At 37.0% G+C, this 22,545-nt stretch overlaps 1 protein-coding gene across 2 annotated transcripts; it reads left to right on the top strand.

Annotated features, from left to right (window-relative positions):
- The first annotated feature begins 88 nt into the window (after positions 1–88).
- On the top strand, positions 89–21,372 carry zfyve9b (zinc finger, FYVE domain containing 9b). Of its 2 annotated transcripts, none has more exons than XM_051911901.1 (16): positions 89–432; positions 3,945–4,544; positions 4,619–4,718; positions 4,810–4,943; positions 6,285–6,399; positions 7,044–7,166; positions 7,437–7,592; positions 8,655–8,885; positions 11,110–11,192; positions 11,299–11,403; positions 12,852–13,002; positions 13,751–13,831; positions 14,006–14,168; positions 14,266–14,371; positions 18,486–18,662; positions 20,135–21,372. In XM_051911901.1, the coding sequence occupies exons 2-16, from the start codon at positions 4,050–4,052 to the stop codon at positions 20,294–20,296; spliced, it is 2,382 nt and encodes a 793-aa protein (XP_051767861.1). In that variant the 5' UTR covers positions 89–432; positions 3,945–4,049; the 3' UTR covers positions 20,297–21,372. The 2 variants fall into 2 exon arrangements, with proteins under 2 accessions (XP_051767861.1, XP_051767862.1); XM_051911902.1 differs by having other exon boundaries at positions 95–432; positions 8,658–8,885; positions 20,135–21,368.
- The last annotated feature ends 1,173 nt before the right edge of the window (positions 21,373–22,545 follow it).

The raw sequence follows: 22,545 nt of genomic DNA, 5'->3' as shown, positions 1-22,545 counted from the left end.
TTTGAAAGTGACTTCTGTGTGAGCTGTGCTTCATACATTGCCACACTATTGACAATGTACAATGAACCTTTTTTCTTTGCCTGCGAAATTTCGCGTACGTCACCGCACCTTTACGGCTGGTTCAGAACGTGTTATCTGCAATAATGAGACCTGTATCTTATATCGAAGTGATAGAAATAGCAAGGCAATGTTATGTTAAAACGATGGGCAATATTAATAATTATTAAGAAAAAGAGAAGACCTAAGAGAAAATGAAACTTTGTCAACGCAGATAAAAACTCGTCATTGTGCACCTCTTGACTTCTCAAGTGATTGCGACGCCCCTGTGAACGCGCGTTCATCTCGAGCGCCGCTGTACAGCCTCGCGCAGACCTCTGATGGCGCGCACAAGTCAACAGTACACTGAGGTGGCGATGGGATACAGAGATCCTGGTAATTACTTACATTCATTATATTTATTTATTTGATGTGTCATTATCGAGCGCCAAAATGATCTCTATAATTCCTGTGGGAGTTTTCGGGGTTTTATTCTGAGATGATGTCTGTAAGTGAGGATGTGGTAATTGGCTCTTGTTGACGGTACTGTGTCGCATTGCTGTAGTCACCAGCAGCCACAGGCGAGAGTGATGTGCATCAGCCATGAACACATGCGTTTGCTGGTGCTGCTAACCAGAAGTGATGCTGAATTACCACTGGAAAACTGTGTCCATGTCAAAGGCATTGAAGATGTTGTCTTGTGTGAGGGTTGCGGCGGCTTGTCTGCAATGCAGTGCTGAGAGAATAACCAAACGCACATTCAATTATTCCTGCAGTAACAGATGCAACACTAACTTTTTGGAAAACAATTTCGGATTAGACGGAGAATACACAAAAACTATAATGTTTTGACACTTTAGTGCGACGCGCAGACTAGAACGCTCCCCTAACTGCAAGCGCGCGACGCGTTCTAGTATGTCGCGTCGCGTTGCTGGTAGAGTAGATGGGGTGAGGCGACAAACTCGGGCTCTAAATCAGAAAGCGATGCTGCTCAGCATTTTTTTTTTTTTTTTTTTTTTTTTTTTTTTGCAGCTGTTGTTGTATTTATATCTATGAATTTGTATATTGAATACGCAATGAAATGCGTTAGTATTTGGATTTAGTTGCGTTCAAATGCATCATTATGAATAAGTGTATCTGCATACACCCATGCAGACGAGTCATTCTGCCTACTCAGCAAATCCTCACTGTGAAATAGTGATGCAGGACCTGTGTCTGTGCGTCTGAGACAGTGGCACAGCATTAAATACAGAACACCAAGGAACATGGAATTTGGACATATATCATAATTATTACCAAAAATAATTACAATAGCACAGGGGTCTTCAACACTTTTAAGGCCAAGGATAAAGAGATAGAGCGTCATGGTACATATTGTGTAAAAGTAAGTTTTCAAAGGTCAGTAGTAGACTTATCATACAATGTTTATATTGTAAAAATCATTATTCAGCTACTCAGGAGTCATATATTTGTACTTTACATTTAAACTTAACATTTAATGGTAATTAAGTTTGATATATTATGCTTTTTAAGATTTAATAGGCCTATTTAACATTTATTATAATATTGTACTAAATGTATTATAATAATTTATAATATAAATATAGAAGTTTAATCAAAATGTAACAACTGGACCTTCCGGGGAAATAAATTTTTCTCTGGTGATGTATGCAGGACTTCTCCAGTCATTTAGTCCGCTTAAATCCCGCCCCTCCACTTTTGAGTGCAACGCCAACATCTCAAAATCCAATCAACAACCAACGCAAATCCCCATCCTACATTTTTTTTCTTTTTCAATAATCTGTTACACTCATCTTGGAAGAAAAGGGTACATTTCATCACAACTTTAATAGAATAAGTCAGTGTTTTACAATCATCTCCTTTCTTACTCTTTAACCATGTAAAGCCTGACATATTAAAAAATAAAATTCTACAAAAAATTATTGTTTTTAAATGGAACAGTTTATTGAACTTTTAGGCAAAATCTTTTAAAAAAAAAAAAAAGCATGATTTTTTTATTGAGTATCATATTTGATACATCAGGGGCTGTATTCATGAAACATCTTAAGGCTAAAAGTAGCTCCTAACTTGATGATTTAGGAGAAACTCTTAACAATAATGGGCGTGTCAGTCTTAATTTTAGAACTCCTAAATTTTTCCTCTAATATTTCACAAAGCATTTTAGCACTAAAATTAGCTCCTAAATCTGTGAAAAGTTAAGAGTAGTCAAGAGGACGCCTAAGTCACTAATACCAAATCACAAACAATCCTAATGGCCGTTGCTGCCAATCTGCCTAAAGGCACTGTACACCATTGAGACAATAGCATTAGAGCCTATGGTGCTGAACTTTTTCTTCATGAATGCAATACATATTTTGATTTATAGATTTGAAACTGGTAAAACGCCAAAAATAAACCTTTAATAAATAAATGAATAATGTCCGATTTACCTGTAGCAGTTGTTTTCACGAGTTAGAGTAAAAAAAAATGTCCAAGGGAATCGAGGGCTCCGAGCCTGGAATTTATCCCAAACCCAGAGTTCTCCTCCGTATCCCCAGCCAAGAGTGAGGAGTGGCGGAGGGATGCAGAAAACTGTGGAGGTAACTATGTGAGTCGGCTCTCGTCTTGTGTATATATACCTCCTCTCAAGCTGATTATAGACCGTTTGAATGTGCTTCTCCCAAACTTTGTTTATAAAACATAATTTGTCGCTTGAATTCTGCATTCTCTCGAGACGCAGGCATGTAAGAGACTGACAATTAGCTGAACATATACTTGTTTAATTAGTGACACTTAGCCTACATTTTAAAACCTTTATTTGAATATGGCAACATTTTTATTTTAAAACCTTTATTTGCATATGGCAACTTGATACCTCATTCTACAATATTTCTATGATTAAATCACTGACAGAGAACCCTCCCCCATCAGCCAATCACTGTGGTCATAGTTAGTAAGCGTGTTGACATCATCCATAGCAAGGTCAACCCCGCCCTTTCTCTTAGCTTAAGACTTCTCTCTATTCCTTAGTAAAAGTTGGTCCCAGCAGCTTTGTGAATAGGTTTTAAGAGAAAACTCTTAACTAAGTACTTTTACTGCCATTTAGGAGAACTCTCAGTGGTAAGATAAAATGTTTTGTGAATACGGCCCCAGGCTTTTATGGCTCAAATAGTGTGATAAAGTGAGATTGACCCCCGGTTTCACAGACAACAGCTACTTAAATGCCCTAATTGAACTAAGGCCTTATCTTGGCTTAGGCTAAGCCCTGTCTGTGAAACCGGGCCTGAGATTTTTTATTTATTTATTTATTTTTTAATTCATTCTTTTTTTATTTAATTTAACTGTAATCATTTTTCAGTAACTTAAAAAAAAAAAAAAAAAACTCTTATAAAGCTCACACTCGGGGAGGAAAAAACTATTTTATTCAAAGGCTGAACTGAGCAGAAATATCTCTGAACATTATGTCTTAGATGATATTTAAATGTTTAGTTTTATGATCAAAGCTCTTTTATTTCTATTATGGGGGCTTATAATACATACAGTACTTTTTTTTTTTTTTTTAATATTTCCAACAATATAAAAATTATTCTTATGTTTACTTTATAAAAAATCATTAAAGATTTCACAGCAAAAAGACGTGTTCCACAACCTGAAGGTGGACATTTTTACAAATATTCTAAAAGGCCTTTTACTTGCTTTAAAAAGTATAAACTATCAATCAAATGACAGAAGGCATGCAGTCGATTGTGTACACCTGGTATTTTAGCAAAGTTTTGATCATGTTGATAATTTAGAAGAAATTTGTGTATCAAATATGATATACAGGGTTAAAAATGGAGACAGCCAAGCAGTCCTGACAAATCCATTGAGCTGCTGGGAATTAATATATCTGACTCATCTTTTGGCAGGACTTTGTGCAGGCCATGTCGTGATGGTTTGAGGATAAAACACAGCTCGGGTGGGCTAAAATATGATCAGTAACCCTCTCGCGTTGACCTCCCTCCACTGAGACTATGAGGCAAGCAGTAACCGCCACTCTGTCTGTGTGGGGTGAGAGGCGTTTCGGGTACTCCACCCTCAAGGACTCCAGCGAGTCTCTGTTAGACGAGCGCAAGCTGAGGCCTGGGCTGAAAGAGGACTCTGTCATTGAAGAAAAAGAGCGGGCAGAGAATGAGCAGGAGCAGCTGGAGGCTGTGCTGGGACTTCCATCGTCCCCAGTGGAGGACACTCAGCAAACAGGCAGCACGGAGCTTTCAGACTCTACGCTGGAGTCATGCCAGGACCATAAGAAGAGTGGTGGGCTGGAAGCATCACTACTGTTTGGCCCTAAGAACACTGACTCCGCGGGGAGGAAGGGTTCTCTTGGAGCTTTGCCTGTGCAGCGCTGCAGTTCCCTGGGCACCACGGCCCCTCAGTGGGTCCCTGATTCTCAGGCACCAGCATGCATGAAATGTGGATCCAAATTCTCCTTCACCAAAAGACGTCATCACTGCAGAGCTTGTGGGAAGGTGAGAGATGCATGCGATTCTGTAACCAAAATCTTATTCGCCTTCAAAACATGAAAAGTCTGTTTGGTTTGCAGGTTTTTTGTGTGGTTTGCTGTGACCTGAGATTTAAATTGACTCATCTTGGTGGGAAAGAGGGGCGTGTCTGTGTCACCTGTCATTCAACTTTGATTAACCGTGAGTGTCATGGTGGAGTCCCCTACTTGTGTGCTTATATGTACTGTTATTACACATTAATTACAATGTTATAATGATGTCATTTCACCAGGGACACTTCGGAAAGACCAGAAGAAGGTTTGGTTTGCAGATAATCTCCTTCCCCAGTCTGAGAGTAGAAGTGCCAACAGCTCTCCTATTCACAGGAGTGCGTCCCACACACAGAGGGCTGAGCTCGCTCAGGCGGTAGGACGGGAGATCTTTCTGCTTCTCTGCTTGTCTTTTATTTTATTTTATTTTATTTTATTCCCTTTAAACTTTTTTAAAGTCACTTTTAAAAAGCACTCTTGCAATAATCCTATTGAGATTTTATTTTATTCTTATTTTTTATTTAATTTCCCTGTAATCTTCGTTCAGTAACTTTAAAAACACTCCTATAATGATCCTGTTGAGATTATATTTTATTTTATATTTTCATTATTTATTATTTTTATTTCTCTTTTACACTCTCATAATCAGTGTTGGGTAAGTTACTCTAAAAAATTAATTAATTAGCTACTAATTACATATTCAACAGTGTAATTAGATTACTGTACTAATACTAAATACTAAAAAGTATTGCATTACTTATTACTAATTACTTTCTAAATCCCATATCAATCTCGAACAGTTATCACGAAACTGCTCTTTTAATTCTTTTAAATAAATAATATAAAATTGCATAAATTATTCTTAAAATAACCAAAGTATTTAAATGGAGAAAGTTAAAAACATACATTTAACATTAGATGTTAAATTTTGATGTTAAATCCACTATTGGTTTATATGGAATTACTAAATACTAATCTATATAGTATTTAGTGCAATTACATTAGAAGTAACTAATTAAATGTAATTAAACTGTAATTAAAAAAAAAAAAATATATATATATATATATATATATATATAAGAGTAATTCCAGTAATACTTTATTTTACAGTGTCCTTGTTACTATAGTAATAACTAAAAATATGCATAATTATGTGCAACTAACCCTATACCATACTTAATCCTAACCCTAACCCTATAGTAAGTACATGTAGTTAGTTAATATTACTCAGTACTTAAATGTATAATTACACTGTAACAAGGACAGCTTAAAATAAAGGGTTACACTTTATTTTAAGGTGCTCTTGTTACAGTGTAATTATACATTTAAGTACTGAGTAATAGAAATTAATAGCATATACTTAGTAGGCTTAGGGTTTGGTTTGGTTTAGGGTTAGTTGCATGTAATTATGCATAATTTACTGTTATTACTATAGTAAGTACATGTAACTTATGTAACAAGGACACTAAAATAAAGTGTTACCTAATAAAGTGTAACCGTAATCCCTTACTTTACTTTTTCAAGGGAAAAGTAATTAAATTACAGTAATTACTTAGTAACGAATTACACCCAACACTGCTTATAATGACATATTGTATTAGAGAGGACAATTTGTTTTATTTGTAATATTTATATTTGATATATATCTTGAAATAAACTTTAGAAAAAAACTTTTCTAACTCAAAGCACTTTTTTTTGTTTGTTTTTTTTGTTGTAGGAAGTAACTGACCTTAGAGCAGGAGATGAAGTCAGGGGTCTTAGTGGTAACTCCTCAAAACCCACTCCACCAAAGGACCTTCCTCCTATTCTGACATCAACAGGGGTCAAAGGAGGTATGAATGTGTCTACACACTCACTGCTAATAAAGACATTAGCTCTGGCTTAAATTAGGCTTGAAGGGTTAGTTCACCCAAAAATGAAAATTCTGTCATTTATTACTCACTCTCATGTCATTCCACATCCGTAAGACCTTCGTTCATCTTCGGAATACAAATTAAGATCTTTTTTGCGTTGGATCTCTATGGAGGGACAGCAATCTCTCAGACTTCATCAAAAAAATCTTAATTCATGTTCCGAAGATGAACGAAGGTCTTACGGATGTGGAACGACACAAAGGTGAGTAATAGATGACAAAATTTTCATTTTTGGGTGAACTAACCCTTTAAAGGAATAATTTACCCAAAAATGAAAAGCATTTTCCAAACCCTCATTACTTTCTTCTGTGGAACAAAAAGATTGTTCATATAAAGAATGCATACAGTAGGACCACAAGCTACCAAAAAACATAAAAAAAGCATCATAAGTAGTCCTTTTATTGTGGGAATGACATGAGAGTGAGTACTTGATGACAGAAATCACATTTGAATGAACTATTCCTTTAAGACAGGTGGAGGTGTTATTCATACTTACTTCTAAAGTATTTCATTGAAAGTTTGTGAATGATTTTGGAGTTTTGGTGTTTGTGTTTTCTCTGCAGACTATACTCTGGAGGAGAAGAGAACAGAGTCGTCACTCTTAGAGGAGTTGGAGAGAGGTCTTGCAGAGCCTTTGGTCTTTGTGCTTAACGCAAACCTGCTGGCCGTGGTGAAGATTGTCAGCTGTACGTTCCTAATGTCTCACTCCACAGTTGATGGATTTATGGTTTTGGTGATTTGACATGTGGAACCTGTGCGAATCGGTATGGTATAATATACTGGGATTGAAGCTGTTCTGTAGTCTGTGTAGTCAGTCGTTTCCAAACCGTCACGGGTGTGTGTGTGTGTGCGCACATGTGCGTCTGTCTCAGGATGTGTGTGCATGTTCTGTACATCTGATGACAAGATGCTGGTGTATTCATGTGGATCGCTAAGGTGTTTTTGTGTTCCTGTAGATGTGAACCGGCGGTGCTGGTGTGTTATGTCGAAGGGTATGCATGCTGTTGGACAGCCAGAGGTGGTCATTTTATTGCAGTGTTTGCCTGAGGAGAAGAGATTCCCAACGGATATTTTCAGTCATTTCATTCAGATCTACTGGGATGCCCAGACAGGTGACATTTGTATCCAGGGCCTAAAATTAACACTTGCCAAGTGCCAAATGTGAGTAAAAATTGGCGTTGGCGAGTATATGGTGTCACTCACCAGTTGGCCGGTAACATTTTTATGAATATCTAACAATGCATAAACGTGCATGAACAAATGTGAACAACGCTCGGGACAGTTGACGGGCCAGCGCTGCATCGTCACGAAAGTTTAAGCCTTGACAATTTAAATATTTTTTACACAAGAAGATGTGAAAGGGAGCTCATTTCAGGGAGTGTGGAAAGTTTTGTGTGCGCACATATCCGAAGCGCCCGCCCAGAAGTCTCAGACAAATCTCAGAATCTAAACTGAGCTCTCTTTGACGTCTCTTTATGTCTTAAGTGAACGTAAACAGTTAAGAAAGAAAACGCATATATACAGTATCAGTATATTAGATCCGTGCGTTCGCTCTTAAAGTGACAGCAGCCTAATATTCCTGCTGCTGTCTATGATTTTAATGTTAATCACACAACAAAAGGACAAAGAAAAAAAGAGCTCACTGCTCTTGACTGAATAAATTTTGTAACTTTAATAAGGATTAATTAATCAGGATGTTTAATTTATACAGTAAAGAATATATGCAGTGTTATTTTACATTTGCTTACTTTATTAAATTTCTGTACCTGAAAACTACTGTCAGACCTAAATGAAAAACCTGAAAAGCACTGTTTATTTCATTTGTATCTTTGTTATATTGTATTTATTTGTGCTATTGCTTGTAATTTGATTATTTGTTCTTATTTTATTACTGACTGTTACGGGTCTTTAAAAATGCTTTCAATTTATAGTTAGGCTAATAGTTTTAGCTGTGGTTTCGAAATTGAATTTTGGTGTCATTACTGCCTGTTTTTTGCAAAAACAGTTTCATGGCTGGTAAAAAAATATTTATGGTGGTAAAAGTTGCCGGCTATTGGCAGGTGTGGCAAAAAGTTAGTTTTAGGCCCTGCTTGTATCAGATGCTACTTAACCATAAAACTAAGATAAAAAATTAGCAATGACTTGATAAACCTTGATTTTGCTGTTTCTCCAAGCAGCAGGAAAGCTTCTGAATCACCTAAGTCACTCTTTGGTATCCCGGGGGTTTCTGGGTAATAATGAGCATGCAGGCTTTCTTTACGTGCGTCCGACATTCCAGTCTCTGGAGGGCCTGCCGTTACCTGTGCCTCCCTTCCTGTTCGGGCTCCTCATGCTCCGTGCAGAGGCTCCATGGGCCAAAGCCTTTCCCTTGAGACTCATGCTACGTTTAGGAGCCGAGTACAGATGTAAGAAAACAGTCTCAAAATAAGATAAATACGATTTTTTAATGTTTTTGAAAGAAGTCTATGTAAGACTGCATTTATTTGATCAAAAACAAAAAAAACGAACAGTAATATTGTGAAATGTTATTACAATTTAAAATAACTGTTATCTGTTTTAATTTATTTTAAAATGTCATTTATTCCTGTGATGGCAAAGCTAAATTTTCAGCATCATTACTCCAGTTTTGTTCAAAACTTTGGGGTCAGTAAGATATTTAATGTTAAGTACTATTACAAAAGATTTTTTTTATTTCAAATAAATGCTGTTCTTTTGAACTTTCTATTCATCACAGAAGCCTGAAACAAAACATTAAGCAGCACAACTCATAATAGTGATGATATTAAGAAATATTTTTTGAGCAGCAAATCCGCATATTCAAATGTTTTCTGAATTATCATCTGCAGAGTTGGGTGTAACTTGGGTGTAATTAATTTAATTACTTTTCCCTTAAAAAGTTTAGCAAGGGATTACTCTAAATTGTTCTGTAATTTAATTAGTTACTTTTTGGGGACACTTGATATCCACCATGTTTTTGATCTGCCTGAACTGAACTGAGCTGGACGATGACGTCACTGTTTTCTCCAGAGCTGCTGTATAGATAAATTAACTAAATTAATAACCAATTATTTTTTACATCAGAATGAATCAATACTGAACTTACTTAAGCTGGACAATGACACTGTTTTCTTCTAGAGCTGCTTTACAGCTAAAATTATGTTCCCTCTATCACTGTAAAGCTGCTTTGACACAATCTGTATTGTAAAAAGCACTATATAAATAAAGGGGAAAAAAGTTCTGATGTAATTGCATACTGTACAGATTATATAACAATTATATATAAAACAATAGTTGATTTAATATCAAAATGTAACATCTAATGTTAAAATATCTGCTTTTAATGTAGCCTTCTCCCTTTGGTCAGTTCAAGAATAATATATGAAATATTATTTATTAGAATTAAAAAGGCATGTTTCATGTCTATTCTTGTATTGTTCAACTGGTTGAGGTTGATATGGGATTTAGAAAGTAATTAGTAATGGAATACGTTTTACTAATTACACTGTTGAAGATGTAATTAGTATCTAGTAATTAATGACTTTTTTAGAGTAACTTGCCCAACTCTGACCATGTGACACTGAAGGCTAGAGCAATGATGCTGAAAATTCAGCTTTGCCATCACAGGAATAAATTACATTTTAAAATCAAATCAAAATAGACAACAGTTATTTTAAATTGTAATAATATTTTGCGATATTAAGGTTTTTACTGCATTTTTGATCAAATAAATGCAGCCTTGGTGAGCATAAAATATCTTCATTTAAAAACATTATAAAAATCCAATTGACCCCAAATTTTTGAATGGTGATGTAGTATGATTTGGGTTAACTACTTATTTAGCATGCTATTTAAAGGGTTAGTTCACCCAAAAATGAAAATAATGTCATTAATTACTCACCCTCATCTCGTTCTACACCCGTAAGACCTTCATTCACCTTCGGAACACAAATTAAGATATTTTTGATTAAATCCGATGGCTCAGTGAGGCCTGCATTCACAGCAATGACATTTCCTCTCTCAAGATCCATAAAGGTACTAAAAACATATTTAAAACAGTTCATGCGAGTTCAGTAGTTCTACCTTAATATTATAAAGCGACGAGAAAAAAAACAAAATAACGACTCACTGATTCGATTCGCAAAGCTCCGAAGCAGTGTTTTGAAATCGGCCCATCACTATATTGTTGAAAAGTCATTATTTTGTTTTTTTGGCACACAAAAAGTATTCTCGTCACTTTATAATGTTAAGGTAGAACTACTGAACTTGCATGAACTGTTTTAAATATGTTTTTAGTACCTTTATGGATCCTGAGAGAGGAAATATCATTGCTTTGAACGCAGGCCTCACTGAGCTATCGGATTTAATTAAAAATATATTAATTTGTGTTCTGAAGATGAATGAAGGTCTTACGGGTGTGGAACGACATGAGGGTGAATAATAAATGACATTATTTTCATTTTTGGGTGAACTAACCCTTTAAGGGTGGATTATAAATTGAGATGCAATGTTGGTCTCTGCTATCTTAAAATCATTAATATCATTCATAATCTTCTGTATGCATCATTTTAATGAGCGCTGACCTCAGGAAGTACACTAATTGAGTCGTTTGTTCGTTCCACTGTCCTGTAGTCTATCCCTGTCCCTTGTTCAGTGTGCGCTTCAGAGAGCCTCTCTTCGGACCCGTTAACAACAGTATCATGAGACTCTTAGTGGTGAGACTTATGACCTGTTTCATTTACTATTTCCTGTCATACAGCTTCTTATTTAGTTTGTCTGATGTCTTTTAATGTATTTTTTATTCTGTTTTCACTCTCAAAGGATTTCCGTTTTTACCGTTACACACTGCCGACGGTACCGGGGCTCGTGGTTGATCTAGAGGCTAGAAGCACCTGTATAAGAATCCCTAAAACACGTCATCCAGAGGTACCATAACCATGAATTGCTCAAAATAGAAATTGCATCAGGAGTACCATGGTATCATGTCCGAAGTAGATAGGATGATAATAGCATGATATTTTCTGAATATCCGAATATACACAGATCAGGCATAACATTATGATCACCTTCCTAATATTGTGTTGGTCTCCCTTTTTTGCTGCCAAAACAGACCTGACCCGTCGAGGCATGGACTCCACTAGACCCCTGAAGATGTGCTGTGGTATCTGGCACCAAGATGTTAGCAGCAGATCCTTTAAGTCCTGTAAGTTGCGAGGTTTGGCTTCCATGGATCGGACTTGTTTGTTCAGAACATCCCACAGATGCTCGATTGGATTGAGATCTGGGGATTTTGGAGGCCAAGTCAACACCTTAAACTCGTTGTCGTGCTCCTCAAACCATTCCTGAACCATTTTTGCTTTGTGGCAGGGTGCATTATCCTGCTGAAAGAGGCCACAGCCACCAGGGAATACCATTTCCATGAAAGGGTGTACATGGTCTGCAACAATGCTTAGGTAGGTGGTATGTGTCAAAGTAACATCCACATGGATGGCAGGACCCAAGGTTTCCCAGCAGAACATTGCCCAAAGCATCACACTTCCTCTGCCGGCTTGCCTTCTTCCCATAGTGCATCCTGGTGCCATGTGTTCCCCAGGTAAGGCACCCGGCCATCCACGTGATGTAAAAGAAAACGTGATTCATCAGACCAGGCCACCTTCTTCCATTGCTCCGTGGTCCAGTTCTGATGCTCACGTGTCCATTGTTGGCGCTTTAGGCGGTGGACAGGGGTCAGCATGGGCACCCTGACTGGTCTGCGGCTATACAGCCCCATACGCAACAAACTATGATGCACTGTGGATTCTGACACCTTTCTATCAGAACCGCATAAACTTCTTGAGCAATTTGAGCTACAGTAGCTCGTCTGTTGGATCAGACCACATGGGCCAGCCTTCGCTCTTCACGTGCAACAGTGAGCCTTGGCCGCCCATGACCCTGTCACCGGTTCACCACTGTTCCTTCCTTGGACAACTTTTAATAGATACTGACCACTGCAGACTGGGAACACCCCACAAGAGCTGCAGTTTTGTAGATGTTCTGACCCAGTCGTCTAGCCATCACAATTTGGCTCTTGTCAAACTCGCCCAAATCTTTGCGCTTGCCCATTTTTCCTGCTTCTAACACATCAACTTTGAGGACAAAATGTTCACTTGCTGCCTAATATATCCCAGCCACTAACAGGTGCCGTGATGAAGAGATAATCGGTGTTATTCACTTCACCTGTCAGTGGTCATAATGTTATGTCTGATCAATGTATTTGAGTATCAGAAGCATTATCATCAAAATTACATTCAGTAGATAAGTAGACCTGAGAAAGAGTAATTTCTTAATTTCTCGGGATAATGTGTGTTTTGTCTCTGTCACTGCTGGTGTTTTAGCTGCTGAAGGCTCTGAATAAGTCTAATGAGAGAGTGCTGGCCTTGGGCGCCTCCTTTAATGAGCAGGCCGACTCTCATCTCATTTGCGTGCAGACGGCAGATGGACAGTACCAGACCCAGGCCATCAGCATTCACAGCCAACCACGCAGAGGTGAGAGCGAACATCCGAACGCCAAAGTGAGGTTATAGACACAACTATAATATCTGTTGGCTCTTTTTAAATAATTAGTACATGAGCCCCTAAAAGTGTTTGGACACTTTTTGCACCTACAGCTGTAAAAATGTGCAAAAGTATCAAATCTAGTAGCATTTTTAAAACCTAATGAAAGTTTACGCTTGGCAGTGGTCAAAAAGAAATTACAAAACAGCTTTTGGATTGATGCCTTTTTGAGATGTAGATTCAGACGGCAATTAAATTATAGTAGGTATTTGGCTGGGAATTTTTACACGGGTGTTGGGAGAAAAACAGACATTCGGACAGCAATAAAATCTTCCTCATGAGAAACAGTTTGCATCTGAATAGGGCTAAGTGATGAACTACACTGGTGGTTACTCTGCTATGACACCTGAGTGAACTCGAGGACCATTTCATCCAAATTTCATTCATTCACTAAAATGTAGAGTTAAAAAATCACTTTAAATGTATTTAATATTATTATATATTTTTTTAATATGACCCAAACAAAAGAGAAAATGCTAAGGAAAGTTTATGAATGTACACATGAAAACTGCATCAACAAAGGATGATACATTTCCTTAAATGCTCACTGGAGGGCGCTGTCTGACAGTCTTGGAAAGCGCAGTCACTTTGAAAGTGTTCAGTTCACCCGTTTGTTGTATTCATTGTTGACTGGATTTCTCTCACTGAATCTAAATCTTTGTTTTTATTCACCTTACAGTCACTGGCTCGTGTTTTTTTGTGTTCAGTGGAGCGCTCAAGCCTTCATCAGGGTATTTGGCCAAGTCCAGCATTGTAGAAGGTTTTCATTTCTTTGTTTCATCAAATAAGAACATTTCTGTTGTTTCTTGTTTCCCACTTCAACAGTGATATAATGTTAATGCCTATCTTTCTATGTTTATCTAACTTGAATGTGTATGTCTAGAAGTTTAGGTGCGCATGTGCTAAGATTCCATGCGTTTGCTTATCATTACAGATGGTTTGATGGTGCAGGTAACCATGGAGACCATGGCTGAGTTACGCCGATCTCTACGGGACATGAAAGACTTCACAGTCACCTGTGGAAAAATCCACCCAGCAGAGAGGCAGGAATATGTGCACATTCAGTGGCAGGACGAAGAGCCACGCTTTAATAAAGGGTTAGAGACATATATATATATATATATATATATATATATATAGCAGATTAAGTTTAAACCTATGCTGGTTTCCTCTCATTCTGTCTTATATCCACAGCATTATCAGCCCCATTGATGGGAAGTCTATGGAATCTCTCACAAACATCAAGACCCATCAGCGCTTAGAATACAAAGCCAATGGGAAGCTCATACGCTGGACAGAGGTAAACACTAAACTGGATTATGCTTGTGTACTGTTTGCGTTTGTGTTTAAAAATGGGGAAAAAAATCAGTTGGTTCACTCTGAGCAGAATCAGTATTTTAACGTTTCTGTTCATGCGCTCCTTCTGTAACATTATCATTCCGAAAATGGCTTGATTAGAAAAAATACCGGTTAATAATGTTAATTTTTTTAAATCGTTTTTTGGCCTGTACTTTATACAAGAGTTGTGGGCAGTTGTGGCCTAATGGTTAGAGAGTCAGTCTTGTAACCCGAAGGTCTCGGGTTTGAGTCTCAGTACCGGCAGGAAATTGAGGTAGGGGGAGTGAATGAACTTCGCTCTCTTCCAGTCTCATTACCCACAACTCAGGTGCCCTTGAGCAGTGTTGAGGGTAACGCATTACAAGTAACTTGAGTTACGTAACTAGATTACTTTTTAAAGTAACTAGTAAAGTAATGCATTACTTTTTCAATTTACAACAAAATATCTTACTTTTTCAAATAAGTACTACTTTTTCAAATAAGTAACGCAAGTTACTTTTTCACATTTACTGACTGACAGCTCTCCTGTCCTCATGTTGAGAGAAATAAAGTGCAGAGGCGTTGTGTGCGCTGTGTGAACATGATGATTATAGTTCTAGACTAAATGTGAGCATGCATTTACTCATCTCACTTGCACAAAAACATTCAGCATTCCTCGAAATGAATAAAAGCAGTGAAATGCAATCTCAGAATTTTATGCAAACCTGTAATAATTAACTATATTAAAGTACACAAATATACTTTATGTATTTAATCTCACTTTATTAACCAATGTCTTTGCTGCTGACCTTCAATGATCTAATTCAACCATAGTAATAAAGAAAAATTACTTTAGATTAGATTTAGAGTAAGAGTCAACGTCCTTCTCCTGTATCCTATTCTTCTTTAATCCAGAATGGCAGCACAGCTGAAAAGGTTTGTTTGAGCTGCGCCCTCCACTGTACAGGTGTAAATATGCATTTCCTTCAGCCTGAGGCTTATTCACTTCTGGTCTGAAAGGGCCTTAACATTTCCTCGTAAAAACTCATGAGATCCAAAAGCTAATATCAGCACTTTGCCATTGCAACTTGACAACTGAGTGCATGCATCTCACACACGTTGGATGTATCAGCATCACATTTGCATAGGCCATGGGCCTACTATTTGAATTCATGATTGTTTGACTGCCAAATTAAAATATTAAACAGAACGATAAAATAACATTATTAACCGGTTACTGGTAATTTCAAATAAGTGTTTTTGTTCAGAACAATTAAACTGGATTTCACTTTCGTTTTTTTTTTTTTTGTTCCTTGAACTGGTTTAGAGCCCTGGTTTGTAGTATTACTATTACTTAGGCATGAGTGTATACCAGACCCCAGAACCCTAAGATATAAGTATGCAACTTACAGATATATGCAAAAGAATAGATATGTAAGATACTAAAAATCCTGAGGTGCTGTTTCTTTTCTACCAATACAACACATAATTTTCACCTGGTGGCAATAAAACAGGTAAAAAAAACTAATCCTAATGCCTAGAAAACAAACACTCAAGTCAAGTCAAGTCACATTTATTTTTGTAGTGCTTTATACAATACAGATAGTTTCAAATCAGCTTTACAGTGATAACAGGAAAATTATTCAATGATCCAAACAGTTAATTTTGGCTAAGAAAAATAGTGTCATTGTTCAGCTGAAGTCAGTTCAGTCTTGATTCAGTTCCATTGAAAAGATCATCAATTATTAAATCAGTTCATTTTATCTATAAGGCAGTTCTGCAGGAAAACAGTGATTTCATCGTCCAACCCAGTTTAGTTCTCACCCAATAGAGTAAGTGCAGCCAAAGCAATTTAATATTTATTATTAAGTGTCCCCAACTAAGCAAGCCAGAGGCGACAGTGGCCATAGAGTCTGTGTGGAGGACCTGTCTGGTTCTTTGCTGAGGATCTGTGCCACTGTCTGTCATGTCGAACGAGGCCTTCACAGGGGATTGTCTAGTAGACACGGTCTCTGCTGCTTCAGGGCTGCGTTGTGGTCATGTCTAGGATACGGCTGACCCCAGTAACCTCGGGATAAACAGAGAGAATAATATTAGCATATATGCAATTCTTCTTATGATAAAACAAGTACATCGGGTGTTATAGGAAGTGTTCCCAGTTCCAGTTGACCTAATTTATGCAGCCTAACGATCATTTAACAGGATGTGAATTATAGAAATGTGATAACGTGTTATGTGTATTCCAGGTTAAAGAGATGTGTTTTTAATCTAGATTTAAACTGACAGAGTGTGTTTGCTTCCCGAACAAGGCTAGGAAGACTGTTCCAGAGTTTAGGTGCTAAATAGGAAAAGGATCTACCTGCCTGCAGTTGATTTTGATATTCTAGGTATTATCAACTGCCAGAAATTTGAGATTGCAATAGACGAGATAGACTATAATGCATTCTCAAGTATTAGGGAGCTAAACCATTTAGTGTTTTGTAAGTTGTAGGAAACTTTTTCCTCGTCGAAGCAGAGACCAGGAGACGTTGGGATATCTTTCAAGCAGAAGTTACTCTTTATTGAGAAACGCGCTGTGCGTCGCTGTAGTCTTCCAAGTCCAACTAAGGCAGTGTACTTGGTAGTTCATATACATTCAAGGGGGAGGGATACATAGAGTAGAGGTGGAGACAATCTAAACAAAGCATGCAAATGCAGTGCAGGAATCAGCCCATTCCCTACATTTCCCAGCCATGATCTAATCAGCATAACGGTGTCATTCAAATGCATAGGTGCTAATCCACTCAGTCTGACAGTATTGCCCATACCTTTACATTATCATAGAGACAAAGGCACCGCTGTATCTTGAGCTTTGTCCTGCCAAATGGTTAGGAAGTGCATGAAGACAAAAGGTTAATGTTACAGACACCTGGGCTGCCTGCCTTGATCTCCTTAAATTGTCATTATCTTTACCTCAAAATGTTAAATACAATATACTTCACCTTAATATTTCATGTGAGGTTATGTCAGGATGTAGGATCAGCAGATCTTAAACAGATTCTTAAATTTGTAATCCCACAGTAAGTAATTAGCAAGATTTTAAAATGAATGCGATGTTTAATAGGGAGACAGAACTGGGCTCAAAACACCCTAAAGGCCCCAATATACTGGTGTGACATATTTTCTAACAAAATCAGGCCAAAAAGAAGTTCGTTTGGAGAAGTTCGCTCTTGTTGGTAAACACCTTCAAGCTACCATTGGTCCATGGCGATTACGTAATAGGTATGTGCGCTTTCCGCCCCTTCACTTGGAAATCTATTCTGGTTCATTTTCTCTGTTGAGTCCGTCAAGGTCAGATGTCGGTGAGTGAAAACATAAACACTGGAGAGCTGCTTTATAGTAGAAATTGAAGTGTAATCCTAATTGAAAGCACCTACACTGTTTTTTTTTTATGTTTAATACTGTAAAGCTGTTTGGTTTAAAGCATTCTGTTGTATAAAGTGCTATAGAAATAAGCGTAAAGTGTCTGGAGTGTCCAATTGCAGAGCTCGTGCAAACATCCAAATTGGTATTAGCAGATGCTTTCTTAACTGCTGTTTTCTCACCGTGGTCATTTTGGTGTGTTTATTTTGTTATTAAGAGGAAAGAGAGCAGTACATATTTACATATTTATCTAAACGTCACTCTCAGCAACATTGAGATGTTCGCTAACAGTATATTGCTGCAAAGGTATTTCGAACTTCTTTTTACGCCTAAATGAAGAACGAAAAAGAACTTCGCTGTAGGTATATCAGGGCCTTAACAATAGCATAACAATTTAAAAAGGAAAAGGACCCTCTTCCTAAAATATAAAAGGCAGCTATATATCTTAATGTATAAAGACCCTTTTTATACTGTGACTAATAAAAATATTATATATGTAAAATATTATCTGGAATGGATAATATTTTGTTTCTATGTATTTGTTTGTTTGTTTGCTTGTTTATTTGTTATTAATATTAACATAAAATGTAATCAAAATCTACCTAACAAAATAATGTTAATAGTTTATTTGATTTATAGTTATGCTTTTGAAAACCACTTTCAACAATTGGTTAATTCATGTTTTAATGTCACAGGTGTTTTACTTGCTGAAAGACCAACATCCAAATGGTCTTAATAACCACACCAGCCATAACCGTCTAACAGAACGTCTTGCACGTGCGTTCTGCTTGGCACTGTGCCAGTCTCTTTGTTTGCTGAAAGAGGACGGCATGACCAAACTGGCACTGAGAGTAATTCTGGATGGGCAGAAGGTGAGATAGTGATAATGATGTTCACAGCTGTGATGCCAAAGATTCTTTTTTTACCCCCATTGTGCTATTTTATTATACACAGAAAACAATAAACCACTATATTATTATCAACAATATAGTTATTTAGTGTAAAAATGGTGTAAAATTATTATAAATTATATTATTCATTTTTTTATTTTAAAGGGGTGGTTGATTATTTCACTTGTTTAACTTTAGTTAGTGTGTAATGTTTCTGTTAGAGCATAAACAGCATAAATGCAAAGTTACGATGCTCAAAGGTCAATGCAAAGGGAGATATTTTCTTGTACAGCTTTTTAAGGACTACAACAAATGGCTGGTAGGGACTACAACGAGCTTCGTTCTGGGTTAGGGACATCACAAACCCCAAAATTTACATAAACCCTGCCCCTGGGAACACGCAACAAAGGGGGTGAGGCCATGTTGGGCTGCTTTAGAGAAGAGGAAGAGTGCTTCACAGGACTGCTTCACAAACAAGGGTCAATTCAACGCTGCTTTTGCACAAAATATTAACATGGCAGCACATGCTAGTCAATGAGTTGAATCAACTCCAAAGCAACTACATAAATTTATCCACTAACCATTCAGAAACGTCCAGTTGCATTCTAAAAGTTGTAACTTCTTCCTGAGTCTCTCCATCAGTGTCTGACTCCGGTTTGAACAATGTAAGGCTGAACACCGTTACTGAGCATCGACATTTTGACTGCGTGAGATTCTCCAGCTTTGTTGTTGTTGAGCAACCAAAGCGTGAGCTGTTAAAGCCCCGCCCTCTTCTGGAAAGCGGGCTGGGAGCAGCAGCTTATTTGCATTAAAACGACACACACAAAAACGGCGTGTTTTTGCTCACCTCCAAATAGGGGGAAATTTGACAAGCTATAATAAATTATCTGTAGGGTATTTTGAGCTGAAACTTCATTCTGGGGAAACACATTCTGGGGACACCAGAGACTTATATTACATCTTGTAAAAGCATTATAGGTCCCCTTTAATTTATAATATTTTTAACCATTTTTAACCACTAAATATATTGTTATTGTTGATAATTAATCATTTTTATTTACAGATTTTCTGCCCTCATTCTTCAAAAAAAAAAAATTATTTTCATATATTGTATCTTATCTATTGACTTTTCCAAGTCTGCTAGTTAACTACCAGTTATGTCATTTTTATTACTCCTTTACGCATGTACCCAGAACTATATTTTCAATCTTAGATTCAATCTCAGATTCAAGATGTACATTTTCAGTTCTTTTAATTACTGTTGTTCAGTATTGTGTAAGGGCAGGTCAGGAGTGTAGCATGTGAGTATGACGTGTCTGATAGTCTGCCCACAGACGCCAGTGTTCTGCTTTATTTAAATAGTGCTGTATTTTGATTAGATCTCTAGGGTTTTGAACAAAGGTCAAGACATCAAAGGACAAAAGTTATCTTATGTCTTTTCTTTAATCTTTCAGATGGAGTTTTTGGCAGGCAGTAACGGTCAGCGCCTTCCAGCACCGTACCATGACTGTCTTAACCAATCATTAACATCCGTGGTGCAGAGTAACTCTCAGTACCAGGGTCTCGCCGCTTGCCAGCTGGAGCTCATCTTCTATATTCTTGAGGATACGGCATAGAGACAGACCACACCACTGTCACATGTGCCAATACTCCCAGAAACCTCCTGAGCATAACCTTTGAGTTCAGTATAATTTGAGAGTGGAATGTAGTAGACGTCCCCATGGGGCAGCTTATTTTAGAAGTTTATTCAATACCATACTGCTCACTGTGAAAGGGTCTGGGGTTAAGACATCAAATGGCTTTAAAAACTACTAACATTTCTCAGTCATCACTAGTGGTCGACTGATATATCATTTTTGCTGATTGATCAACACCAGTAGTAGCTCTTGAAACTATTATACAATGGCAAAAATGAACACTGATAGTTCACTAGGTGCCACAAGGTTCTTATGGAAGCGCATTTCCATTTCAAAGTTAAAAAAAATTGCTACGTTATTTCTCATAATCGCATCCTCAGATCTGGCTATTGCAACTAATTGAAAAATTCTCTTAATTGTGACTTTATATCTCACAGTTGCAACTTTATTTCTCGTAATTGTAACAGTATCTCACAACTGTGACTTATCTCACATGTGTGACATTTTCGTGTAATTGCAGCTTCATATCTTACTATTGTGACCATTTGTCATAAATGACTTCATGTCTCATAATTGCAACGTTTATTACTCATAATTGTGACCTCATATCACGCCCTTGCGTCTATTTGTGACTTTTGTAATTATGACTTTATTTCTTGTAATTGTAACTTTATATCTCACGTGTGCGACTATTTCTTGTAATTGCAGCTTTCTGTTGTCACCATCTCATAATTATGACTTTATTTCCACCCGCAGTAAAAAAAGAAAAAAATAATTGCGAACTTGTATCTCGCTATTGCTATATTTGTCTTAATCATGACTTTATACAGTTGTAAGAAAAAGTATGTGAACCACTTGCAGAATCTGTGAAATGTGAATAATTTTAACAAAATAAGGGAGATAATACAAAATGCATGTTATGTTTTTATTTAGTTCTGTCCTGAGTAAGATATTTTACATAAAAGATGTTTACATATAATCCACAAGACAAAAAAAAATTGCTGAATTTATTAAAATAACCCCATTCATAAGTATGTGAACCATTGATTCTTAATACTGTGTGTGGTTACCTGGATGATCTACGACTGTTTTTTTGTTTTGTGATGGTTGTTCATGAGTCCCTTGTTTGTCCGGAGCAGTTAAACTGAGCTCTGTTCTTCAGAAAAAATCTCCAAGTCCTGCAGATTCTTCAGTTTTCCAGCATTTTTTGCATATTTGAACCCTTTACAGCAGTGACTGAATGATTTTGAGATCCGTCTTTTCACACTGAGCACAATTGAGGGACTCAAACACAACTTTTAAAAAAGGTTCAAACATTCACTGATGCTCCAAAAAAAAAAACATGATGCATTAATAGATGGGGGGTGAAAACATTTGGAATTTGAAGAGCAAGGTAAATTGTATTTAATTTGTCTTTCGGGAAACATGCAAGTATTTTCTGTTGCGTCCGAAGGGCAGTACTAAATGAAAGAAAATGATATTCAAGCAAAATAAGAAAAATTTGGACCTCTTCATCCTGTTCAAAAGTTTTCAACCCCCGACTCTTAATGCATCGTGTTTCCTTCTGAAGCATCAGTGAATGTTTGAACCTTTTTTAATAGTTGTGTTTGAGTCCCTCAGTTGTCCTCCATGTGAAAAGATGGATCTCAAAATCATTCAGTCACTGTTGTAAAGGGTTCAAATATGCAAAAGATGGTGGAAAACAAGAATTTTTGGGACCTGGAGATTTTTTCTGAAGAACAGAGCTCAGTTTAACTGCTCAGAACAAACAAGGGACTCATGAACAACCATCACAAAACAAAAAAAGTCGTAGATCATCCAGGTAACCACACACAGTATTAAGAATCAATGGTTCACAAACTTTTGAACTGGGTCATTTTAATAAATACAGCTATTTTTTTTTTTGTCTTATGGATTATATGTAAACATCTTTTATGTAAAATATCTTACTCAGGACAGTACTAAATAAAAAATAACATGCATTTTGTATGATCTCTCTTATTCTGTTAAAATTTTGCACATTTTCACAGATTCTGCAAGTGGTTCACATACTTTTTCTTGCAACTGTATCTCATGCAGTCTTCATATCTCACAATTGTGTATGAATTTCTTTCTTCTACTGAACACAAAAGAAGATATTTTGAAGAATGTCTGTAACCAAACAGTTGATGGGCCTCATTGACTTCCATAGAAGGAAAAAAATACTATAGAAGTCAATGGGGTCCATC

The sequence above is a fragment of the Ctenopharyngodon idella genome, chromosome 11 (genome assembly GCF_019924925.1).
Source record: "Ctenopharyngodon idella isolate HZGC_01 chromosome 11, HZGC01, whole genome shotgun sequence".
Lineage (NCBI taxonomy): Eukaryota > Metazoa > Chordata > Actinopteri > Cypriniformes > Xenocyprididae > Ctenopharyngodon > Ctenopharyngodon idella.
The sequence above is the reverse complement of the archived record's forward strand: the minus strand, read 5'-3'. Positions and strand labels throughout refer to the sequence as shown.